Source organism: Cicer arietinum, chromosome 3 (assembly GCF_000331145.2).
Source record: "Cicer arietinum cultivar CDC Frontier isolate Library 1 chromosome 3, Cicar.CDCFrontier_v2.0, whole genome shotgun sequence".
Lineage (NCBI taxonomy): Eukaryota > Viridiplantae > Streptophyta > Magnoliopsida > Fabales > Fabaceae > Cicer > Cicer arietinum.
In genome coordinates, this window is record NC_021162.2 from 52,523,480 (window position 1) to 52,534,834 (window position 11,355).

General features: G+C 32.9%; 1 protein-coding gene across 1 annotated transcript; it reads left to right on the forward strand.

The window, feature by feature from the left end:
- Positions 1–5,931: 5,931 nt before the first annotated feature.
- On the forward strand, positions 5,932–6,840 carry LOC101505108 (uncharacterized). Its single transcript, XM_004515574.1, has one exon. The coding sequence runs from the start codon at positions 5,932–5,934 to the stop codon at positions 6,838–6,840; it is 909 nt and encodes a 302-aa protein (XP_004515631.1).
- Positions 6,841–11,355: the final 4,515 nt, after the last annotated feature.

Here is an 11,355-nt window from a genome sequence, read left to right on the forward strand (position 1 = left end):
TATATATATATATATTAAAACAACAAATTTAAATATGATTATTTTGATAAATTATTATTACTTTTTATAATATCTTTAACTATTTATTATTTTATTTTATTGATTTCACTCTGCAGTAAATTGTTAGAGGTATTTTTGATAAAAATAATAAATATTTTTATATTGAACTAATTTGAAAACAACAAGTGAAAGGACAAAAAGTTACACACAAAAAAAAAAATAGTTAAAAATGAAAGACTATTTTGTTGAGATTATCAATGGGATAACAACTTGATTGAACAAGGTGATCTCAAACCCTTGACACTTAGAGATAACAAGAAGAACACTTAAGAGACCCATTTGAGTTAACTTTAATAGATCAATAAAAATTTTAAATTAATTGAAAATTGTATTTTCAACTTATTGAATGTTTAAAATTTGTTATTGTCTATATAAAATTTTTAATTTTGAATTATTAATAAGTGTCTAGAAAAGAGACAAAACTTTGATATTGAAATGGAGCTTGTTACGACATAACCCCACGATACTAATTTTATCTCAAAAATGATCCTTCAAAATATGTATCTCTATATTTGTCTGTCTCCGTGGAATATTTCACTCAAGAGTGATACCCACATGAACAAGTTTAATTGCTATAAAATATATTATATAGGCTTAAATGTATCATTGATTTTTATAATTATGTATGTTTTTAGGTTATGTAACTATCAGTTTTTAGGTTTTAGTTTTTGTAAAAAAATTTAGTCACTCAATTATTAGAGATATAAGAAATTACAGATTTCAATTTCAATAAAAATCAATTGTAAAAAATAAAAAAATTAACAAAGACAAAAAATAAAATAAAAATATTTATAAAGACAAAAATAAATAAATAAATAAATTTATTGAGACTAAAACAAAAAAATGTATTTATTCACTAAGATTATATATTTAATCCTATTAAATAAGATAGATATGTAAAAAAAAATATAAGATGGTTATCCTTCATTTTCTCGACGTATATGTTTTGTCGCTTTCACTTTTATAAAGTCGTTGTTATAAATATAGCCTCTTTTCTCACACAATGTAACGAAATTGTGTTAGATGTTTTCATTAAAAAAAACTGTGTTAGATGAGTTGTCGAATACCAAATATAAAGTTTCTTTCTATGGCATATTATACCCTTTTTATTTATTTATTTATTAAAAATGAATTATATTAAGTAAAACGGAAGTTGAAAATGATAACTCTTTGTATCATACATCATAAATGAATCAAATAAAGAAAAAGTTGAGTATACCGTTTGAACAAAAGAAGGAGCATTGTGATGCAGTCTATATGATGCAATATAAAGATAATTTATTTGAAGAGGATAAATAAGAGAGTAAACTAAGTATAGTCTTTCTTAATCATGGAGAGTTAATTTCAAAAATAACATTACCAATACCTTTATGGCGAGTCAATAAAACACTATTGCGAAATACCTACATTTTAGAAAATAAAGAGTTATTGGATGACACTTTGCAATAGAAATCACATATGAACATTACGCCAAAAATGACTAATAACAACGCTCCTTTAACAAAACTTTTTTGAAAAAGCGCATTTGTTACATTTATTAGAAAATACAGAACTTTTAGATAGTACTTTAGACAACGTTTTTATAACAAGCGTTGTCTTATGTCTTATAAAAAAAAATTGTTGAACCATAGACAACACTTTTTATAAAAAAACACATTGTCTTAGGTCTTATATATGTTTTTTGGTGAACCATAGACAACAACTTTTTTTTTTTTAAAAGTGTTGTCTAAGCTCTTATAATTTTTTGTTGTTGTGAATTTTAGACACTCTTATCTAAGGTCTTATTAAAAACCAAAAATATGGTATATCTTAGACTCCACTTTTCTTAAAATCATTGTCTATAAAAAAATTACAAAATTTAAAAAATGAGATATAACGGACACTGCGCCCAACAAACCTCTTCTTCATTCTTCTTTTAGCCAAAATCCTTCATCTTCCTCGCTCATCTCTTCCGGAGAGAGGTTACCAACCCTCAACCAAGAGAAACCTCAGAAACTTAAAAATGCAAACCACCAGCCTTTAGACACTAAACCTCTCCTATTAAGTTTGTAAGTCTCTAAAAAATTTATAAGATAAAATATTTGGGTTCCTGTTTATCAACTCTACTTTCATTACTGTTTAACAGTAGTATTTTTAATTTCATATTAGTTTAACATATTTTTGTTGTTGTTGTAGATAAATGGTGTATTATGATGATGGTGCTAATGAGTTTTCTGTTAATGAATAAAATAAATCTCTACAAAAAAGAAGAAAAGGAGATCAACACAAGGGTTAATTATTATGAAAAAAACCGTTCGTGCAAGATATAAAGGAATACAGTTTGAGGCAATTCCATATTTTGTTTAAAATTCGATTATGTTGTGTTTTTTATACTACTTACTTTAAGATTATAATAAAGTGGATTGTAATGTACATGGTTAACCAATTAAGCTTAATGGTTCAATGTTAATAAGCTATATTGGTGTTGTGACTCGTCAACGTATTCCGACTACTTGTGATAATTGGTGGAAAAAAGTATTGGAAGCCACTAAAAATTTTGTTTGTTATAATTATTTGTTGTTTATGTTGTTGGTATTAAAATACATTATTCAAACATTTTGTATTTGTTATTTTTTGTATAGGTCTTTCATAATGTACAATATACGTAAAAAAAAAAAATATACTTATGGTTGTTGGAAAATTGCATAGAGATTTCCGAGCTCTATTGACAAAAAAAATATATCTTAAAGATGCCTAAAGAAAGTTTAATGGTCGTTCGAGGTTTTAGGAAAACTTGATATCGTTAGACGAATGGACAACTTTTGTAGAAAAACAGAAAATCAAATATTTTCAAGTAAGATTAATTTTTAGACTAGTGTGTCTTATGATATACTTATTCCAACTATAGTTTGATATGTGTAACGCCCAGTCATTTTATTTTATTTTTATATTTTACCTTGAGAGTAGAAATAATTGTTGATGATATTATTTTAATTTTTGGTAATAATAATAATAATAATAATAATAATAATAATAATAATAATAATAATAATAATAATAATAATAATAATAATAATAATAATAATAATAATAAAAGCATCGAAGGGCAACTTTTAAAAAACAAGTTTCAGGATGGAAATGCCAGCTTAACTTTGCAAGTTTCATGGTTTGGATGGAAATGCCACATTACTCTGGTTTAACTTTCTCCACTTTTGGCTTAACGTTCCTCACTTGATAAAAAGGAAAAAAAAAAAAAAAAAAAAAACCGACGTCTTCCATTCAAAAACACTCTGCAATATAGAAAAAAGAGTTTAGGAGAGAAGAAGGAGGGAATTCAAGAAAGCGTTAGTGATTCATCCCATCAAGTGTAGCACAATTGGAGAAAAAAAACTGATGCCTGAGAATTTAATAACGACGCTCATATCGGTAAGGGCATCACTCCAATTATATCTATGTATGATTGTATTTAGGCTTAATTGCAGTTTTGGTCCCCCTATTTTAACTGAATCGCGAAAGTAGTCCCTCCATTTTGTTTCTCCCCAGTTTTGGTCCCCCAAGCAGAATTTTGGTCCAAAACTTGATGAAATTTCATTTTTTTTGCATTTATTTAAGTCACACAATGCCTCAAGATCTCATTTGCAATAATTCTACCTGAAATATATGACCATAAATGGTGTAGTACGGCTTTAAAAACTAAAATTTCATCAAGTTTTGGACTAAAATTCTGTTTGGGGGACCAAAACTGGGGAGAAACAAAATGGAGGGACTAATTTCGCGATTCAGCTAAAATAGGGGGACCAAAACTGCAATTAAGCCTTGTATTTATTTTAGAATTTGTGAGATTAAATATATACTATGCTGAAAAGCTTTTATCAAATGTTGGAAAATAAATATGATGTGATATGTTGTTACAATGGTTGTGTTGAACGTATTCAAAGTGTGAAGAATAAATGTTATGTGATATGTTGTTATAATAGTTGTGTTGAACAATACCAAAATGTGAAGAATGAATGTTATGTGATATGTTGTCATAATGGTTGTGTTGAACATATTCAAAGTGTGAAGAATAAATGTTACGTGAAATGTCGTTAATGAGTCAGCCTCGCATTATATTAATGATTTATTAAAGTGTCCACATTCATGCATTCATTCATAGTCGTATGGTGGTGCGTCCATAATTGGTTGGAGCTCACGTATCCTTGCGAAGATTTTGAGTTAGTGGTGTTGCTTGGAAGGACCCACGAAGCCCTTGCGGGGAGGCGATATTCCGGAATCATTACATTGGCATATAGATTAAGTAATAAGGTATGTTTGGGTATGCATTGATTTAAATGTGATTAGTACTTTATAAAGATAAATAATATATTGTACCTCCTGATCGTTTGGTTGAAACAATGTTATTAATGATGTAAATATTATTATACTGATAAATTTGTATACGATTGTATCATGAAACAATGTTAGTAATGAATGTTAGTAATGCTGTAGATATTATATTGATAAATGTACCTCGTGATCGTTTGAGTAGATATTATATTGATAAATTTGTATATGATTGTACCTCCTGGTTGTTGTGAAACAATGTTATATTTATTGTACCTCGGTGGTTTGTATGGATTAATTAATATTATTAATTATATAGATATCATAATATTATATTTGTATTTTCAGTGTACCTTCTGGTTGTCGTTTGGGTGAATTAATGTTATTAATTACGTAAACATTGTATTGTTTTATTTTATTGTTATTTATTTATTTATTATTTATTGGTAAGTATTTTGGAGATGACCCTTACTTTTGGACATATGACATTCCTAATCTACTTGCATATCCGGGGAAGTTTTCAGAAGAGTAAATGGAACATCTTATTTAATTCTAGGGGTAGTAGTGGTCAGCTTTAGGAAATTTATTTATGTTGAACTCTAGTCTATGTCACTTATCATTTTAGTAGTACATTTCTGAACCTTATAATTTGAGTATTAAGTATCTCATTGTGATACTGATGGATTTTAAATTAATAATGGATTATTTGTTTGTTTGTTTGAAATTACATGGGAAATTATATAGTTTGTTTTAAAAAAATAAAAATAAATAAATAGGATGTTACGTTTTGGTATCAGAGCAGTTCGATCTTGATTGGACTGTGAGTTAGGTGTAAGCTGACCATCTTCGAATAGTAGTGTAGTTGTAGTATACCTCCTTGTGACTTTTTGCCATTTGTTGGTATGGATATGGTAGTTAGCGTTATCCTTTACTCATGATTCTTCTAGACAATATCTTTATTGATTTTAAGGCAGGTGCTTGACACTAACTGAATTGAGCGTCACATGAACGATGCCTCCAAGACGTACTCCTGGTGCTAGTGGGACTAATGAAGCGGGAATGACTGAGATGGCTCAAGCTATGGTATAAATGGCTACGGCCATCGCTGCTCAGAATCAACGTGAAATGCAAATGGAGGAAAGGGAAGAAAGAACGACTGAATCTAGAGGTTTAGCAGACTTCCGTAGGCATGACCCTCTCAAGTTTCATGGAGATGTGGATCCTGAAAAGGCTGACAAGTGGTTACAGGAAGTGGAAAAGATCTTTGAAGTGATTCGATGTCCACCTGAAGTTAAAGTGAATTATGCCACTTATCTGCTACTTGGTGATGCTGAATATTAGTGGAGGAGCACCAAACTGATGAAGGAAGCTGCTCAAGAAGAGATTAACTGAGATTCTTTTCAGATGAAGTTTTTGGACAAGTACTTTCCTGTAAGTGCTAGAACAAAATTGGGAGATGACTTTCTAAAGGTCCACCAGGGTAGCATGACTGTGGGAGAATATGCATCGAAGTTTGAATCCTTATCGCGATATTTCAAGTTTTTTCATTAGACTGTTGATGAAGACTTTATGTGTCACCGTTTCCAAGATGTGCTGAAGTACGAAATTCAAGATTCGCTACTACCTCTAGGAATCACGCACTTCCAACCCCTAGTGGAAAAGTGCAGAGAAGTAGAGGCTATGAAGAACTGCATGCGGAATCGTGGGGGTACTAGTAACCACGGGGGACCAACACGACCGAGTAATCAGAACCAGGGTCGTAGTAGACCAAATCAAAAACCATATGATCGTCCTCAAGGGTCAAATAAGGGACCATATCGTCCAATGACCTCCATTTCAGATGATAGACGGATGACTTCAGAATCAAAGCCATATTGTTATCATTGTGGAGACCCAAGACACTTTGCGGATAAGTGCACACTCAACGACAGTGTATGTTTTAAATGCCAGAAGCCCGAACATTTAGCCAGGGATTTCAAGGAACCAAAGGCAGAAGCCTTACTGAAGGCGACTAAAGTGACACGCCCAACAACTCAAGGACGAGTTTACAATATAAATGGTCAAGGGACCTCTTGTCCGAATGAATCCTTCCAAGGGGAGTGTGAAATCTCAAGTAATATTTTAACTGTCCTTTTTAACTCTGATGCAACACATTCATTTATCTCTATGGACTGTGTGAAGCTATTGGAGTTGCATGTCACAACCTTATTGTTTGATTTGTTTGTTACCACTGCTGCTGATAAGACTTTAACTGCAAATACGGCATGTATGCATTGTCCTATAGTTGTGTTGAGTAGGAAGTTTAATGTGAATCTCATTTGTCTAGCTCTAAAGAACCTCGACGTTATCTTTGGTATGGATTGGTTGTCATACCATTATATTTTATTAGATTGTGGTCGTAAGACTGTAATTTTCCCCGACCCAGAGCTTTCTAAATTCTTAGCCGCGCACGAAATCAAGGTTGCTCTTAAGGAATGAGATATGGAGATTTTGTCCCTAACTAGTATTGGAGTTACTCATGATGCCAAGATAGAGGATGTACTAGTGGCTAGAGATTTCTCCGATGTGTTTCTGACTGATGTACTAGGACTACTGCCAGTGCAAGAGACTGATTTTTCTATTGACTTACACCCAGGTACTGGACCCATCTCAATGGCACACTATCGGATGTCGCCTTCCGAACTAACTGAACTTAAAGAACAATTGGAAGAATTAATGTCAAAACAATTTATTCGACCTAGTGTTTCACCGTGGGGAGCTCTTGTCTTGTTAGTAAAGAAACAGGACAGACATTCACGACTTTGTGTAGATTATAGGCAACTCAACAAGGCCACTATCAAGAACCGATATCCATTGCCGCACATCGATGACCTTATGGATCAACTCTGAGGGGATGTAGTGTTCTCCAAGATAGATTTGAAATATGGGTATCACCAAATAAGAGTTAAGGCAGAAGACATTCCCAAGACTGCATTTCAGACTCGTTACGGACATTATGAGTATCTTGTAATGCCATTCGGAGTGACTAATGCACCCGCAATATTTATGGACTACATGAATCGTTTCTTCCACCCATTTTTGGATGAATTCGTAGTGGTATTTGTAGATGACATTCTCATTTATTCTAAAAGTCGAGAGGAGCATGAGGAGCAATTACAACAAGTTCTATCAGTGTTTCGAGAAAAACAATTGTATGCCAACCAAGCAAAGTGTGAATTTTTGTTGGAGGAAGTAAATTTTCTAGGGCATGTGATCTCGAATGAAGGAACTGCTGTCGACCCAAGCAAGGTAAAGGCCGTTGTAGATTGGAAGCGACCAAGGACTACTACAGACATTAAAAGCTTTGTTGGATTAGCTGACTATTACCGAAGATTTATTGAAGGTTTTGCTAAGATTGTATCTCCACTGACCCAACTTACAAGAAATATCAACCATTTCCGTGGACAGAAGGGCGAGTTTTAGACTATTAAAGGAACGTTTGACGACCTCTTCGGTACTAACTTTGCCACAACCAGATGAACCCTACGAAGTTTATTATGATGCCTCTCATCAAGGATTGGGAAGTGTCCTCATGCAGAATAAGAAGGCAGTAGCCTATGCATCACGACAACTAAAAACACATGAAAGAAACTATCCCACACATGATTTGGAACTGGCTACGATAATGTTTTCCCAAAAAATTTGGAGACACCACTTGTATGGAAATACATTTACAATTTTTAGTGACCATAAAAGCTTGCAATACTTGTTCAATCAAAAAGAGCTCAATATGAGGCAAATAAGGTGGATGGAAACCTTGAAGGATTACGACTTTAGATTGCAATATCACCCGGGAAAGGCCAACATAGTTGCGGATGCCTTAAGTAGACAAAATATACTTGTATCATCCTTAGTGGTAAAAGAACAAGAATTACTAGAGAAGTTTCGTGATCTTAACTTGAATGTGGAGTTTTCACCAGGAGAATTAAAATTTAGCATGATAACCCTCTCTAATGGGTTAATTGAGGACATTCAGAAACATCAATTTGACGACGAACTACTTCAGCAGAAGAGGCACTTGATTGTGCAAGGGAAGACATCAGAATTCAAAGTTGGGCCAAACAATATTATGCGCTGCAACGGACGCATTTGCATCCCGGCAGTGGACAAGATAAAAGAGATTATTCTTGATGAGGCACATAAGAGTAAATTGAGTTTTCATCCAGGAGTGATCAAGATGTACCAAGATTTGAAGCAAAACTATTGGTGGCCTGGAATTGAGAAACGGGTGGTCGAGTTTGTGACAGCTTGCCTGACATGCCAGAAAGCTAAAGTATAACATCAGAGACCCGCAGGAATGTTGCAACCTTAGACGTGCCTAAATGGAAATGGGATAGTATTTATATGGATTTCATCATAGGATTGCCCAAGACGCAGAGGAAGAATGATTCGATTTGGGTGATAGTCGATCGTCTAACTAAGTCAACACATTTCCTACATGTGAGGACCACTCATAATGTGACTAAATTGACAAAGATCTACCTCACAGAGATTGTGAGACTTCATGGAGTTCCTTCCAGCGTCGTCTCAAATCGGGATCCAAAGTTTACCTCACACATTTAGGGAGCCTTACATGAAGCATTAGGAATGAAGTTGAGATTAACTTCTGCTTATCACCTGCATACCGACGGACAGGCATAGAGAACTAATCAAACATTAAAGGATCTTCTAACAGCATGCGCCCTAGATGATCGTGGGAGATGGGATGAGTGTTTACCGTTAGTGGAATTCACTTACAATAATAGTTTTCATGCAAACATTGGGATGCTCCATACGAAGCTCTTTATGGACGAAAATGTCAAACACCACTGTGTTGGTATCATGATGGTGAGAGTACCATAGTAGGGCCTGAAATGGTGCAACATACCACATAAAAGATCGGGAAAATTAGAGAGAGGATGAGAACTTCCCAAAATCGCCAGAAAAGTTATGCTGATACACGTCGTAGGCCCTTAGAATTTGAAGAAGGCGAACATGTGTTCCTTCGTGTAACACCTACTACAGGAGTTGGTAGGGTTATCAAGTCAAAGAAACTCACACCAAAGTTCATTGGACCTTACCAAATCCTCAAAATAATCTGACTGGTAGCTTATAAAGTTGCGTTACCACCTATTCTTTCCCACATTTATGATGTGTTCCATGTTTCTCAGCTATGGAAGTATGTCCCTAATCCATCACATGTCATTGAGTCGGATGTAGTGCAGTTGAAGGAGGATTTATCTTTTGAATTACCTCCAACAAGTATTGAAGATAGAAAAGTCAAGTTGCTTCGCAACAAAGAAATTCTATTGGTGCAAGTAGTTTGGAATCAAGCCACTGGAGACACCACTTGGGAACTAGAAGACAAAATGAGAGAGCAATACCCAAAACTTTTCTCCAATACCAGTTTCGATGACGAAACTATTTAAGGTATGTGGAATGTAACGTCCAGTCATTTTATTTTATTTTTATATTTTACCTTGGGAGTAGAAATACTTGTTGATTATATTATTTTAATTTTTGGTAATAATATTATTATTACTTAATAATAATAATAATAATAATAATAATAATAATAATAATAATAATAATAATAATAATAATAATAATAATAAAAGCATCAAATGGCAACTATTAAAAAACAAGTTTCATGGCTTGGGTGGAAATGTCACATTCCCCACTTCTGGCTTAACGTTCCTCACTTATGTTGATAAAAAGAAGAAAAAAACAAAACAGACGTCTTCCATTCAAAAATGCTCTGCGATATAGAAAAAAGAGTTTATGAGAGAAAAATGAAGGAATTCAAGAAGGAGTTAGTGATTCATCCTATCAAGTGTAGCACAATTGGAGCAAAAACACCGCTGCGTGAGAATTTAATAACGACACTCATATCGGTAAGGGCATCACTCCAATTATATTTATGTATGATTGTATTTATTTTAGAATTTGTGAGATTAAATATATACTATGCTGAAAAGCTTTTATCAAATGTTGGAAAATAAATATGGTGTGATATGTTGTTATAATGGTGTTGTTGAACATATTCAAAGTGTGAAGAATAAATGTTATGTGATATGTTATTATAATGGTTGTGTTGAACAATACCAAAATGTGAAGAATAAATGTTATGTGATATGTTGTCATAATGGTTGTGTTTAACATATTCAAAGTGTGAAGAATAAATGTTATGTGAAATGTCGTTAATGAGTCAGCCTCGCATTATATTAATGATTTATTAAAGTGTCCACATTCATGCATAGTCGTGTGGTGGTGCGTCCATTATTGGTTGGAGCCCACATATTCTTGCGGAGATTTTGAGTTAGTGGTGTTGCTTGGAAGAACCCACGAAACCCTTGTGGGGAGGCGATATTCCGAAATCATTACATTGACATATAGATTAAGTAATAAGGTCTGTTTGGGTATGCATTGATTTAAGTGTGATTAGTGCTTTATAAAGATAAATGATACATTGTACCTCCTATTCGTTTGATTGAAACAATGTTATTAATGATGTAAATATTATACTGATAAATTTGTATACGATTGTATCATGAAACAATGTTAGTAATGAATGTTAGTAATGCTGTAGATATTATATTGATAAATGTACCTCGTGATCGTTTGGGTAGATATTATATTGATAAATTTGTATATGATTGTACCTCCTGGTTGTTGTAGAACAATGTTATATTTTATTGTACCTCGGTGGTTTGTATGGATTAATTAATATTATTAATTATATAGATATCATAATATTATATTTGTATTTTCAGTGTACCTTCTGGTTGTCGTTTGGGTGAATTAATGTTATTAATTACGTAAACATTGTACTATTTTATTTTATTGTTATTTATTTATTATTTATTTGTAAGTATTTTGGAGATGACCCCTTACTTTTGGACAGATGATATTCCTAATCTACTTGCACATCTGGGGAAGTTTTCAGAAGAGTAGATGGAACATCTTATTTAATTC